Source organism: Alternaria alternata, assembly GCF_001642055.1.
Source record: "Alternaria alternata strain SRC1lrK2f unplaced genomic scaffold CC77scaffold_28, whole genome shotgun sequence".
In the NCBI taxonomy this organism is placed as follows: domain Eukaryota; kingdom Fungi; phylum Ascomycota; class Dothideomycetes; order Pleosporales; family Pleosporaceae; genus Alternaria; species Alternaria alternata.
Genome location: NW_017306217.1, coordinates 224,435 through 237,414, shown reverse-complemented (window position 1 = coordinate 237,414; position 12,980 = coordinate 224,435). Strand labels below are relative to the sequence as shown.

The following is a 12,980-nucleotide window of genomic DNA, read 5'->3' as shown; positions in this document are numbered from 1 at the left end:
ATTTGTGGATAGAGACACATAAAAATGAGTGCATCCGTAGACGGCTACTCTGAAGGCTAATCGTAACATACAACCTCAATACGCCTATCCAATTCTTCGTATCAATACATGTCTTGGTTCGCTTAGAAATGCTCCTTCCAGAACTTGAAGTTGACCTCTTGGCATGCTGCCTGCTTGCATGCCTTCTTAATATCCCTAGCCGCAACGTTGGGACCGCAGAAATAAACACCAACCTCTGTGCGTAGAGTGCTTTCTAATCCGTTCATGTATGTGCGGTCCAGAATACCATCTCGCATACCGCAGAACAGGCGCTGGAAGTCTGGACGTCCAAAGTTGGTGCGGGATTTGAGTTCGGTGAGTGGGTCCTTGTCAGTGCCCACTGAGTTAAGCACGATATTTTGCGCAGTGTTAACATCCATCTTCTGTGTAAGATATGTGTGGATCCGCAGGAATTGGTCTCCATCTGCACCACCGAGAGATTGAGCCTCGAGCGATGAAAGCAAGGTCTGGAACCATTCGAATGACGACGTGTCTTTGCAGACCCAGATGAACTCGACGCGACGGAGACGCTTAGGAGGGTTCGGGCTGAGGCGGAGGTGGTAGATAGATTTGAGGATCGAGGCCCATGGTGTGACACCAATACCGGTACCAATAAGAACTGCGACTTCGTTCTCGAAGACGTCTTCTGCGGGAGCTCCGTAAGGCCCATCGATACGTAGAGCAGGCATCTTTTGGCCGTGCTGAAGAGCGATCTCGTACATGCCCATAGGGTCGAGCTCGTCGTAGAGCTTTGATTGCGATTGACCGGCACCAAGGGCATCGGCGAGAGCGCGGGTAAAGTCACCGACTTGACGTACGTGAACAGAAATATACGGGTCATTGGGGCAGGAAGTGATGGTGAATGGATGCCACTGGTGGTAACTGACATCAGGACAATTCAGGAAGAGCCACTGTCCTGGCTTGTACTTCATGCTGGGCTTCGTGAATTGGATCTCGACAGCATCTGAACATTGTTAGCTGCGTTCTTTTGGGTTTGCTGATTGTGGTGTTTTGCTTACCGTATGGGTGGCGCACAACTTTGACGATTTGTGTCTGGCGTCTGCAACGAATCTCTCGGTACAAACGGTCGAAGAAGTACAGGCCGCCACCAACGAGCTCCCATCGCCAACCCTCGTAACCAATGCAGTGAGTCCAGAAATTGTCGCTATCGAAGGGAGACCAAGCTGGGACAGTATCACGGACGAAACAGCTGGTTGCGTGGGTGTACATGCCGAGTAGGAACGGAATGAACAAGTGATGCGTGTACCAGAACGTCTCGAATGACTGCTGTCGGATCCTGTGGTGCGCTGTAGTATAGATCAGAAGCATACATAATAACATAATGTGCCCTGTGATACCACCAGCCTCGGCGTAGTGGATTTGTAGCGCGATCTGAGGGCGGACCTGCACACGTTCAACATTGAAGAAGCTATGCTTGTCAGTACATGTCGAAAGCCTCGATAAGGTCACTGTCGACTCACTTGACATAATGCGCCGCCACGTGGAGGATAGTGAAGAACAGCATAGCGTAGGCGACTTGTCGGTGGAACCATTGGGACTCGTCAAGTGGCAGCACGCGCACTTTCGGGCGGAGCCACCGGAGGATATTTCTGCACATAGGCATGACGATAACCATTGTGTCAACAGACAGAACAAGACCTGCACCCCGAGATACCCATACTGAGTACTGAAGGGCATTCAGTGGCGCCAAACGTGCATCACCCTGTTGTTTCCACCTGCATTAAGTCAGTAAATAGGATCAACAATACAGGCACAACCTTCCTACCATCCTATACCGAAAAGGGCCCAATGAAATCCCCAGAAGAAGAAATGAAAGGCTATCTTTTGTGGCGTAAAGAGCCTAGCGAACGATGTGCCTCCGCTTGCTCCCATGATGGAGTATCTTTTGCGGTAACCGGTTTATGTTTCGTCCAAAGTCTGCGTTGGGTGTGCCGTTCAACGGTTATTATGAAAAGGATTAAAGAGTATACGCGTGGTATAAGCGAACCTCAACCAGGAAATAAACGATCCAGTCGAAGTTCGACCCGGCCAGCCAGATACGAAGTGAAGAAAAGAATGTCGGTGTCCCGGGACGAGGGGAGTGATGTAGGGAGAGAGCGTGCGGATGTGGAGGACGATCCAAGGCTGCCGGGCACCAAGGGTATTATTATGTCAAGCCTTGGAACAAGCCGAGTCAATGTGCGCAGATCAGGTGGTAAAAGCCGTGGAAACCTGGATAGAGCGGCACGCTGTGCTGAAACCGACAGGCCCTGTTCGGTACGGAAGTGGCTCAAACCGATGCCCCACGAGTCTGCCGTATACGAGGTGCGTTAAGATGGATGACTGAAGAGATGACCAGGAAGAGCAGTGATGCAGAGGAATTCAGGTGGCGCCAAACCTGAATGAGCCTAAGGACTGGATTTGGGGTATTGAAGTTGGTGGAGGGGCTTGCGGCTATGCGCAAGCAGCTAGTGTGTGAAGAGCGTCTCAGACTTGAAGCGCCAGGCACAGAACCATGTTTTCCTTGCAAGGACGGTGGTATGTTCGGAGCCTCAAGATGGACGACTGATCTTGGACAATGCGCAGTTCAGTCTATGCCGGTATGCGGCGAAGCGAAGACCGTTTCGCTAATGGGTTTATTGGGGGTTGGTGTTGGTGAGGCTGCTGGTAAAAACGGAGACAACCCTGGAATGCTGCAACTTGTACGATCTGCAACTGTCAAACCTTAGACTTGGATGCGATCTGACAGATGAGCCTGAGCCGTCGTAGCAAGGTTTCGGACGGTGTTCTTTGAGGGGTACAGATGACAGATGAGCTCAAGAGTTCTGATGGGGTGTACAAGGCGTAGGCGGGGACGTGCTGAAACGATGTACGTTGGAAGCCGTGTCCGAGAAGTAGAGAATTCAGGCCGGGTATCTCAATGAATCGCTGAAAGTGGAATTCGCTTCGTAAATATCGTTAGATTAGACTGCAGAGGCTGGTAATATGACTGTGGTAGGCGGGGACAGTCGTTTGTAGGTACTTGTCTGGGTGGCGGATTTGCTCCTAAACTACCGCCCCTTGCGCAGAAGACGGCACCGAAGACGCGAGAAGAATCATGGTATGAGCCTGCCGTGGCTTTTGCGTTAGAGGCGCCGAGGCTTGAATTCATTGCTGTTGAAGGCACTCTGTGCTTGTGGTTGGTAGCACCAAATCTAACGGGCGAACATTGGCGTGGCGCGTGCAGCCAATGGACGGCTGTCTCGAAGCGCTCGAGTACCCCCACAAAGTTTGAGCCCGCTACTGCGCTGTGCTGGGCTGCAGGTGTACAAGATCTCGCCTCTATTTTGGGACCGACTCCATCGAACACGGCTGGACGAACGGCAACATGCGAATTGCCGGCCTCGTGGATGGCCGATTTTGAGTATCAATTCTCATTAGTCCCACCTTAGGGCCGTGATGTGAGAAGCGGTGTGCAGTGCGAAGAAAGCCGAGAAGAAGTGGTTCTGGGCGATGTGATGAGAGAGCAAATGGTTGCGATGCTGAGTGATGGTAAAGGGCCAGACTGCCTGATTTGTAGGCAAGTATGCTTCTATGATTCCAAGACTCGGTGATGGAATATCGTGGTTCTCCCTATTGGGAAACGGCGTAAACACGTCTGGTAGCAGCACCTTCCTTTTGCTCGACGATGGATCAAAGTACACGTGCAGAAAACAACATCAGGCCATTGTTCTACACACAATCGCACATGGACTCTGATCGACGCCTCGTTAACCACAAGTAATTCTCCGACAGGGCCCTGTGAAAAGCTTCACTGGCACGACGAACTGATACCGAACGAGTATCGTACCACTTTGTTTGTCTCAACGTCTGCCATGGCTGCCAAACCCCACCGTGACGGCATTGAAAGCCACGAGGTGCATCTGAAGTAAACTTTGTCGTATGATGTTGTTTGATGAGCGTGCCTGAGTAACCAGGAGGGTCCTTCGATACCATCTTCCATGCAGATGGCTGATCGTCATGCGCCAGGTTCGCGGTTCGATAACCTGAGGCACAGAACAGAAACCGGGACTCAGGCATCCGTCGGGACGGATTTTTCGAGTACTGCCGTGCCGCACATGGCGATAGCTGTGGAGAACAACCTACTCGATGAGCAGAATTCACGGCACACGTTTGCGCGGCGACACGGACATGGCAGACCGGTTTGCGCAGAGCGCGCTTTTCAAATCATCAACGACCTAATCACCACTACCGAGAGAATGGCGGTATGACCATCGAGTAATGTCCAAGCCGTAGAACAGTCATCAAGTCTTCAACAATGGCAGCTTGCTTTCGCCATTAGCCACGTGAATGCAAAGATTCACACGCCTAGCTCCGCCCACGCTACACTACCTGTGCCAAGCGGGTGAGCATCAGCCGTTCATAGGATAGACTAAAATGGCGGCGCGATCCAGGATGCTGGCACCGTGGCTGCAGAGAGGCTGGCGTCGCATGCAGCATCACAGCAGCCAGCCAATCAAGTGTTGCACACGCACAATCATTGGCGAAGCGGGTCAAGCGGCTGCGAGGGCACCATCTTCGACCCCAGCGCTCGCCGAGCGAGAGCTACAAGGGTTGAGATGCAAGCCCTGGCGCATAAACTGTCTCTACAATTGCGGTCGACATCCGCTGTCGCTCCCGACGTACTGACACACCTCACGTCGCGAAGCTCAACGGCAACACCACGCTGCCTGAACACCTAACACGCCTGATACTCGCCTACGCCTCAGCCATCCATAATACCTGTCCACTATCAACTCCACTCGTACTGCCCGTGCCTGACCACAAAGAAGCCTTGCCGTTTTCGCACTGCCTGGGAACCGCCGCTGCGAACAAGGCATTACTATAACAAAACCCGCCCTGCCACACCCAACCAAAGTCGATGCTCATCTGTCGTTGAGGCTACTGGTAGTCGAAGGGACATTTTCCGTTTACTTTCTTTCTTCACGTTTTTCTATTTTATTTTCCCTTTCCTATACGACCGCGGGCTCGGTTTATTGCTCGTATCCTTTCTTTTTAATCTTCGACAATGGGCAAGTTAATCAAGAACCACTGGGCGCGCCTAGTCATCCTCACGGCTGCTGCGTGTAAGTCATAATCTTAGCATCGGACCCCACTCTCAGCAACAGTACTAATTCTACAACTAGATCAAATAGGAGCTGCACTTGAATGCTTCTTCTGGCCCAAGATCTTCTGGGATTTCCTCACCAAGAACCTCGATGGCGCTGTCAAACCTGTGCCCGTACTACAAATCATCAACATCATCCTCGGCTTCATCGGTCTCGCTTGGGAATGGCCATTACCGCTGCTCGCAGGCACCGGACTACATCGTTCAATCGAAGCCCGCCTGATTATCTACCCACTGAGTGCACTATGTGCCCTTCTGATTTACCAAGGCACCAACTCGGGACTCTACTACATCATCGGCATGGGAGCGTACTTCTGGGCATTTAGCGAGGGCGAGGTATGAACATTTGCCTTTCAGCTGTTCAACGAATTCTCCGGCTAACATCAATACAGGTTGTTTGTCCCGAGCCATGGACTCTACCCAAGCGCGGCTCCACAGCACGCAAGATGACCGCGTAGTTCGGCCACTGTAGCAACAAAGAACCCCTTCGCTTCACACAAACTATACCCTCAAACGCATTTCTCGCATTACCATGTACCATGTCCACGTAGACGACGTACGCCCCATCTCTCTGGCAGACCCTGATTTAGCGATTGTATTTTTTCCCGAACCGCTTACGAGCGGAAGGCGCTCATTCCTAGCGTCAAAGAAGAGCAACATCACCACCTTACGATATCAACCAACCATATCAAACGAACGAAACCCAAATCAAATGAACAAATTAAGAATAACCCAAAGAGAAATTTATGACAACTATGCTTGAAATCTGTTCATCTAACATCCCATACATTCATTCTCTAGGGTCGAAGTTCTACGCGCCATGCTACTAAGAGACCTGAGGCAACCCCTCGTTTGATCCCCATCTCCATCCCCACTTTTTTGCTACTTCGCTCAGCCGTCTTTATGCCTTGGCCTAACGGCCCTCTAACAGCTTGCGCCTCAGGGCCTGGGTTCCTACTAGCCCTCTTTTTGTCTTACCCCGGGAACAGCGAAGCCATAATTTCAATAGCTAGAACAAGCGACATCGCTATCACACTACATGCACTTTTCGTGAGGCTTAAAGTGGATTTGATGATGACATGACCTCAGATTCGTCTAGCGGTCCTACGATATTTCCTTCACAACCTCCCTGCTCTGTACCCCAGCACCAATGCACACCACCGGGTATGATACCCATTGACAAAAGCCTTCATAGAGAAGCCTCTGAACCACTACGACTAAAACATCCAAAAAGAGAAGAGATTTACTGCTCAGCAGGGCCTTCGATCAATATCTTGATGCCCTTGCCACCCTTGACATCTGCAAACGCCTTCTCCGCCTCATCGAACTTGACCTTACCGGTGATGAGTTCCTTGACTGAGATACGTCCGCTAGCCACGAGGTCAATAGCGGTTTGATAGTCGCCTGAGCCGTAACGGAAGGAGCCCTTGACATTGAGTTCCTTGGTGCACATGGCCATGATGGGGAAGTTGATGTCGGGTTTGCCCATGCCACCCTGTTAGTTTTTGATTAGTATCGTTTTATTGAAGATGGACGAGCAGACAGAAACGTACCTGAACATATGTTCCGCCCATGCGTAGCGCGTGGATGGCGGTTTGAATACAGGGCTCAGCACCCGACGCATCGATAATGACATCTGCGCCCGAACCCAAATCACATTCCTTGATCAGATTCTCGGCGTTTTCTTGTGCGCTCACTCTTTGGCTCTTGAAGCTTGCGTTTGCGGCGTACTTGAGTGCAAAGTTGAGGCGTTCGTCGTTGATGTCTACAGTCACAATCTTCTTTGCGCCGTATGCCTTTGCGACAGCGCAGCACAGCAAACCGACGGGACCTGCACCGAATACTACGACCGAGTCTCCGGGCTTGATAGCAGCTTGCCTTGTGATGTGTACAGCGACAGCGGTAGGCTCGATAAGCGCACCCTCCTCCATGCTCATGTTCTCGGGAAGTTTGTAGCAGAAGTCCTCTGGCAGTGTGTAATACCGCGCGAGTGTGCCATCGTATGGGGGTGTGGCAGCAAAGGCCATGTCAGGGCAAAGATTGTATTTTCCATCTTTGCATCGTACGCAACGGCGGCAAGGCACACCGGGCTCCATAGCAACCTCGTCACCAACTTTCAGGCTCTTGACCTTGTCGCCAACTTTGTGTACGACACCAGCTGATTCATGGCCGAGAACCATGGGCTTCTCAACTACAAAGTGACCGATGCGCCCTTCAACCCAGTAGTGCACATCCGAACCGCAGATACCGGTCCATCGTGGTCTGATGATGACATCGTATGGAGAGGGGAGTTCGGGAATTGGTCGGTCTTCGTAGGTGAGCTTGTCCTTGGCTTGGAGGATGAAAGAAGGGTTCTGAAGATTTGTTAGTTACTGGTGTATACAATCGACGCGTCAAGACCATTTGTTGTGGTGTTTTCAAGGTAAAGCATGTATGGAGGGGTTGATGGTGGGGCATCATGGCTTTACCTTCTGGGTCGCCGTTTGTGTCGCCATCATGAGGTATTGAAAAGATTATAGATTTATTCGCAACAATGTTCCGGGCAACTGTATATGAAGAAAGAAGTGAAAGTCAATTCTCAAAACCCGCGCGCAAGTGAGATGCTAATGACGAAGGAAACGGTGGATCCTGGTAGCTCGCGGCAAGCTATCCCGCCCTGGTTAGGAGTGCCCCTCCACCGAAAGGCGGGAGTCTGGAAGCAGTGAAATTATCCGTCAAAATTATCCGGCGCTTGCATCACTGTTCTTGGAAAGTTCGTGTGGATATCTCGGCATTGCTCCGAGGTCGCTATTGAGCGCCGTGGTTATGCGAATGACCAAACCAAATCGCGGGTCATGCGGTTCGTGGGGGCACCTTGCCATTTTGCCTTAGCTTAACCTCGCCGGTTCTTCTAGGAGGGTAATGTGCGGCAATGTTGATAGCATCTCTCAGCTGGCCCTTGAAATTTGCCTTTTCCAACATGACCACCAGCAAGTCACGAGCGCTTCATCATCTGGATCTTCGCTTGTCTCTGACGGTCCCCAGTCATCCCGTCCCCTCTCCTCTCCCTCTTCCAATATCTCTAAGCCGAGCTCAAGCATCCGGCGACGGAAGTCCTTGATCTCGGGCAAGTAACAGTCTCTGTATGGAAACTCGATGATTACTCTAGCGTCGTTGTCCGGAGAAAGCCAAGCGGCAATGGTATCAACTAACATGCGTGGGTGATCTGGAGAGTATAGTGAATCTGCGGCCAAGATTAAGGGAAATTTTGCAGGAATGGCTAGATTGTCGCCAGTACCGTTGACGTTTGGCAAAGGTTCACAGTGAGTGGGATGTGTCCAGTCAAGCACAGCTGTGCGGACTGCTCCACCATTGAGACTGACAATTTCTCGATTCTGCTGCGCATTGTAGGCCAGGTTCGGGCAAATGCTGGGCAGGTCTGTCAGAACAACGTCTGCGCCAAGGCCGGCCATTGCTAATCCTACTAAACCGGTACCAGACCCAAGCTCCAGGACCTGTAGCCTCTCATGTGTATCTGGCAGCACGAGGTTGAAGCTCTTGAGGCGCTTAGCAAGCATGTATGAAGCAGCCCATGTCTTCAGGCCTAGATCGTCGCCTGTCATAGCAGGCTCGTGAATCTTGAGCTCGAAGGATTCAGAGGCGGTAGGGATTTGGAATGTGCGAGACATGGTGCTCATGGCAGATCGACCGGAGCGCTCGCTCAGTCGGGCGCTGGCCTGATCCCAGATGCGCTCCTTGACCTCATCGTCTTGAATCCATTGTAAACCGCTACTGATGATGGTAGTGAGGTATCGTGTGACGCCCTCTGGGTTGACCTGGACAACAGGCTCACCAGAATCCACTCGATTACCGGCTTCATCACTCGTGCTTGTGTATTCCCATGACCGCGGACCGGTGGTGAGGAGCGCGAGCGTGTCGAGGAGGGCCTCTGCGGAGGGCTTGGTGTAAAGCTGGGGTAGGTCGAGGACTGCATGCGGATTTAGCACCAAGACAGGTTGATGCAAGGCGCAGGTGTATACCGTCTAGCATGGCCATGTTGGACCGACTATGGCGAAGGCGCGGGAAAATTGTTGGTAGGCGGGGCGGCGGTACTCACCAAGGTCCAACGTGGGCCCGAGCTAGCCATGGCGGGGCTAAAGTCAAGGCACCACGAGCAGCGCATACACGAGAATACAAAGAGACATGTTGCCAATCCTCTAAGCCTTCTTCAGGGTTGTCTTGAAGCCATAGTAGGCCGAGTCCATGTCAAATTGGAACTCGCGCGCCTGCTCGTCGCTCAACTTCTCGGCCGCCCGCATCTGGTTCAGGGTAATCAACCACTGCACAATCTTGCCTTTGCTCTCGAAATCGACGTCCGTGACCTTGTTGACAGCTTGTATGATCTCGACAAGCAGAGGATGCAATGTGTCCTTCTCTACCAGCCCAATCTTGATGGCATCGAGCAGAGTGATGAAAGTCTCGGTCGCGTTGACGACGAGCGTCGCATCAGCAAAGTCGCCTCCCTGAGTTGGTCTCGATGGACCTTGTTCGATAGTCGCGGGTATGCCAACGCGTAGTCGCTCGATGGCTCGGGGACATTCCATCTGCAGCCGTATCAGCATAGTGCAGAGGGAAGCAGCTCAACGTGCCATTACGTACCTGCCACTCTTTCGCAAACTGGTCCAGAGTGCCAAATGCTTGCGCGACCGTCTCATTGGCAAGATTGGACTTGTACTGCTTCATCAACCGGTTGCATGTCTCGGTGTAGTCGGCTTCGGCGATGGAGTCCTTCAGGTAGGCCTTCTCTATGGCATCGAGCGTGATGATGATGCTGTAGATCTCGGCCAGCGAGTCGTTCAAGTCGCGCTCTGCATTGGTTGCAGACAGTTTGACTTCCTAGAGCCACGGTGAGCATGCGCATCGGGCGTGGGCTGGGCGCGTCATACCTCATCAAGGTTGATGGTCGCGGAGAGGTTGGAGCGCGGGATGTAAGGCGTCGGCGCGTAGGCCAGCTGCCTGCCGCCGTAAGACATTCTGGATGGCTGGAACAAGGCAGTCTGTGGACGAGGGCAGCAAGCTCCAGTTGCGTGTCCGTTGATGCGTCGGCGGCGCCAGCTCAATCAAGCATGCATCCATCCACCGCGTGGGGAAGGCGCTAGTGATTGCAGGGTCCTTAGCGCTGGAACTTTTTCGAGGCCCAAGTTTTTCAACCACCAGCTGCACGCTCCGTCAACACCACTCGCCCGACTACCACGAGACGCCAGAGCCCGCCGAGATGCCCGTGTCCAAGGCGACCAAGAAGTTCCAAAAGGACAAGCTCGGCGACGTCATCAAGCGCCGCAAGGATGTCGCCAAAGTCAAGCAGAGGAAGCAGATGGACGCCAAGAAGAGGGAGCGCAAGGCCAGAGACAACGAAAAGGCCGCCGACCTAGAAGAAGAAGCTGCGAAGAAGCCAAAGACGAATGGCGCCAAAGACGACAAGCTGGGCGAGATGTCCATGGACCAATTCTTCCAGGGCGGCTTCCAGATTCCCGAGATGAAGAAGAAGTCGACCAAGCCAAAGACGGGCAAGCGCAAACGCACACCAGTCGACGAGGATGCCGACCAAGCCTCAGACGAAGACATGCAAGATGCGCCCAGCGGCGCTGACGAGTCTGGCTCCGACAGCGACTCAGGTGACGATGTCGACACACACAAGGAGCAGCTTGCTGGTTTGGCAGAGAAGGACCCCGAGTTCTACAAGTACCTCAAGGAGAACGACGCGGAACTCTTGGACTTTGCCGAAGACGCCGACCTTGCAGAGATTGACGCTCTGTCCGCTAGTGAAGACGAGGCCACTCCGAGAAAGAAGCAGAAAGCCGCTGTTGAAGACGACGACGACGACGACGACGAAGATTCGGGCAATGAGCTCAACCTGAAGACGGTCCAAAAATGGAAAGCCTCCATGGAATCAAAACATTCCCTGCGCGCCATGAAAGAGGTGGTTCTGGCCTTCCGCGCTGCATCACACATGAACGACTCGGAGAGCTCCAAAACATACAAGTACTCCATAACTGACCCAGATGGTATGCAGCTCACTTTCTATATATGACACGAGGCTGACAGCACACAGTCTACCACCAAGTGCAGGTAACAACTCTTCACTTAGTACCCAAGGTACTCCAACATCACTTGCCTGTCAAGGAGAGCGCTGGTGGCAGGATGTAAGTAACCCACAGCAATTCTTCCGTATGGCCACTAACAACCACAGTCGCGTTCCTACCGACTCAAAGAAGTTCCGCACCCTCACGCCTCTCCTCAAGTCGCATACCGTCTCGATACATCACCTCCTTGAGAACCTGTCCGATTCCAAGACCCTACAGATGACACTAGACTCGCTCTCCAACATGCTCCCATACATTCTATCCTTCAAGAAGGTTGTACGTGAGGTTATTCGGTCTGTCGCGTCGGTCTGGTCCGACAGCGCCAACAATGACGGAACAAGAGTGTCGGCTTTCTTGGTACTGCGAAGACTCGTCGTCATCGCAGACCCAAGTATTCGCGAGGCTGTCTTGAAGCAGGTTTACCAAGGCCTTGTCAAGAGTGCAAGGAATACCACAATCCACAACATCCAGGGTATCAACCTGATGAAGAACACCGCGGCTGAGCTTTGGGGCATCGATCCTACCGTCGGCTACACCACCGGCTTTGGCTTCATCCGCCAACTCGCGATACATCTGCGCACAAGCATCACCAACAAGACAAAGGACTCGTACAAGACCGTATACAACTGGCAGTACATTCACTCGCTAGACTTCTGGTCACGAGTCATCTCAATGCATTGCGAGTCGCTCAGGGAAGCAGAGGCTGGAAAGCCATCACCTTTACGACCCCTCATATATCCCGTTGTTCAGGTCACGCTAGGTGCCATGCGCCTTATTCCGACGTCGCAATACTTCCCTCTCCGTTTCCAGCTCATCCGATCGCTCCTTCGTATCGCCCAAGCGACATCGACCTACATACCCTTGGCGCCTGCCCTTGTCGAAGTCCTCAACTCCGCAGAGATGAAGAAGCCCCCAAAGCCCAGCACGCTGAAAGCTCTCGACTTCAGCATCAGTATCCGCGCATCAAAAGCCTTCCTCCGAACACGCATTTACCAAGACGGCATCGGTGAGCAGGTCGCCGAGCTTCTGGCCGAATTCTTCATCCTCTGGACCAAGAACATTGCTTTCCCTGAACTCGCACTTCCCGTCATTGTTATGCTCAAGCGATGGGTGAAGGCGATCACCAAGAAGAGCAGCGGAAACAAGAACACCAAGGTATCCTCGCTTATCGCACTCCTTGTCCAGAAGCTAGAAGCAAACTCTCGATGGGTTGAAGAGAAGCGCAACAAGGTCGAGTTTGCGCCCAACAACCGCGCAGGTGTGGAAAGCTTTTTGAAGGATGTAGAATGGGACAAGAGCCCACTAGGTGCATTTGTGGCAGGACAAAGGAAGAGCAGAGAGCAGAAGCAAAAGTTGCTCGAGGAAGCAAGGAAAACGGAGGACAGGAAGAGGAAGGAATCTGAAAAGCACGAGAAGAGTAACGGTGAGGTATTTGCCGCGGAAGATGATGATGAAGATGAGGAGGAGGAGGTTGATCTCGATGGCCTAAGCGACGAAGACCTCGAGATGGATGATGACGACGAAGAGGAGAGTGACGACGAGTAGATGGTTTTGTTTATTTAATCGAATACTGTATCGGATGTTTGGTGTTGGGTATCGCAAATTTGTCGGTATAGATACACCATATGCGATAGCATCACTGCAATAGAGCGCAGAGGTTTTCCCAAACAACT

At 52.4% G+C, this 12,980-nt stretch overlaps 6 protein-coding genes across 6 annotated transcripts; 2 read left to right on the top strand and 4 right to left on the bottom strand.

The window, feature by feature from the left end:
* Positions 1-122: 122 nt before the first annotated feature.
* On the bottom strand, positions 123-1,932 carry CC77DRAFT_947590 (NADPH oxidase; the record flags this gene model as incomplete). The annotated part of the gene is made up of 4 exons (XM_018535150.1): positions 123-1,003; positions 1,059-1,468; positions 1,521-1,775; positions 1,826-1,932. The coding sequence occupies 4 exons, from the start codon at positions 1,930-1,932 to the stop codon at positions 123-125; spliced, it is 1,653 nt and encodes a 550-aa protein (XP_018380435.1).
* A 2,991-nt stretch (positions 1,933-4,923) lies between these two features.
* Positions 4,924-5,665, top strand: CC77DRAFT_488154 (hypothetical protein). The gene is made up of 3 exons (XM_018531888.1): positions 4,924-5,144; positions 5,205-5,521; positions 5,578-5,665. Exons 1-3 carry the CDS (start codon positions 5,087-5,089, stop codon positions 5,641-5,643), a joined length of 441 nt encoding a protein of 146 aa, XP_018380434.1. The 5' UTR covers positions 4,924-5,086; the 3' UTR covers positions 5,644-5,665.
* A 593-nt stretch (positions 5,666-6,258) lies between these two features.
* Positions 6,259-7,729, bottom strand: CC77DRAFT_1054477 (GroES-like protein). The gene is made up of 3 exons (XM_018527798.1): positions 7,569-7,729; positions 6,739-7,539; positions 6,259-6,680 (listed from the first exon to the last, which is right to left on the bottom strand). Exons 1-3 carry the CDS (start codon positions 7,614-7,616, stop codon positions 6,429-6,431), a joined length of 1,101 nt encoding a protein of 366 aa, XP_018380433.1. The 5' UTR covers positions 7,617-7,729; the 3' UTR covers positions 6,259-6,428.
* A 168-nt stretch (positions 7,730-7,897) lies between these two features.
* CC77DRAFT_488146 (hypothetical protein) lies at positions 7,898-9,300 on the bottom strand. Its single transcript, XM_018531887.1, has 2 exons — positions 9,205-9,300; positions 7,898-9,152 (listed from the first exon to the last, which is right to left on the bottom strand). The coding sequence occupies exons 1-2, from the start codon at positions 9,218-9,220 to the stop codon at positions 8,113-8,115; spliced, it is 1,056 nt and encodes a 351-aa protein (XP_018380432.1). The 5' UTR covers positions 9,221-9,300; the 3' UTR covers positions 7,898-8,112.
* Positions 9,287-10,280, bottom strand: CC77DRAFT_1025345 (vacuolar protein sorting-associated protein 28). Its single transcript, XM_018526051.1, has 3 exons — positions 10,111-10,280; positions 9,824-10,060; positions 9,287-9,768 (listed from the first exon to the last, which is right to left on the bottom strand). Exons 1-3 carry the CDS (start codon positions 10,195-10,197, stop codon positions 9,382-9,384), a joined length of 711 nt encoding a protein of 236 aa, XP_018380431.1. The 5' UTR covers positions 10,198-10,280; the 3' UTR covers positions 9,287-9,381.
* An 88-nt stretch (positions 10,281-10,368) lies between these two features.
* On the top strand, positions 10,369-12,972 carry CC77DRAFT_1044379 (nucleolar complex protein 2). Its single transcript, XM_018527352.1, has 3 exons — positions 10,369-11,229; positions 11,277-11,367; positions 11,415-12,972. Exons 1-3 carry the CDS (start codon positions 10,440-10,442, stop codon positions 12,850-12,852), a joined length of 2,319 nt encoding a protein of 772 aa, XP_018380430.1. The 5' UTR covers positions 10,369-10,439; the 3' UTR covers positions 12,853-12,972.
* Positions 12,973-12,980: the final 8 nt, after the last annotated feature.

Bases quoted from the DNA above. Each gene is read 5' to 3' on its own strand.
- CC77DRAFT_488154 (XM_018531888.1), top strand. From the start codon at position 5,087: ATGGGCAAGTTAATCAAGAACCACTGGGCGCGCCTAGTCATCCTCACG. The intron at 5,145-5,204 runs GTAAGTCATAAT...TTCTACAACTAG, and splicing joins CATCCTCACGGCTGCTGCGT to ATCAAATAGGAGCTGCACTT. The intron at 5,522-5,577 runs GTATGAACATTT...ACATCAATACAG, and splicing joins GGGCATTTAGCGAGGGCGAG to GTTGTTTGTCCCGAGCCATG.
- CC77DRAFT_1054477 (XM_018527798.1), bottom strand. From the start codon at position 7,616: ATGCTTTACCTTGAAAACACCACAACAAATGGTCTTGACGCGTCGATT. The intron at 7,540-7,568 runs GTATACACCAGT...ACAAATCTTCAG, and splicing joins ATGGTCTTGACGCGTCGATT to AACCCTTCTTTCATCCTCCA. The intron at 6,681-6,738 runs GTACGTTTCTGT...AAAAACTAACAG, and splicing joins TGGGCGGAACATATGTTCAG to GGTGGCATGGGCAAACCCGA.
- CC77DRAFT_1025345 (XM_018526051.1), bottom strand. From the start codon at position 10,197: ATGTCTTACGGCGGCAGGCAGCTGGCCTACGCGCCGACGCCTTACATC. The intron at 10,061-10,110 runs GTATGACGCGCC...CCGTGGCTCTAG, and splicing joins CGACCATCAACCTTGATGAG to GAAGTCAAACTGTCTGCAAC. The intron at 9,769-9,823 runs GTACGTAATGGC...ATACGGCTGCAG, and splicing joins AGTTTGCGAAAGAGTGGCAG to ATGGAATGTCCCCGAGCCAT.
- CC77DRAFT_1044379 (XM_018527352.1), top strand. From the start codon at position 10,440: ATGCCCGTGTCCAAGGCGACCAAGAAGTTCCAAAAGGACAAGCTCGGC. The intron at 11,230-11,276 runs GTATGCAGCTCA...GACAGCACACAG, and splicing joins CTCCATAACTGACCCAGATG to TCTACCACCAAGTGCAGGTA. The intron at 11,368-11,414 runs GTAAGTAACCCA...TAACAACCACAG, and splicing joins GAGAGCGCTGGTGGCAGGAT to TCGCGTTCCTACCGACTCAA.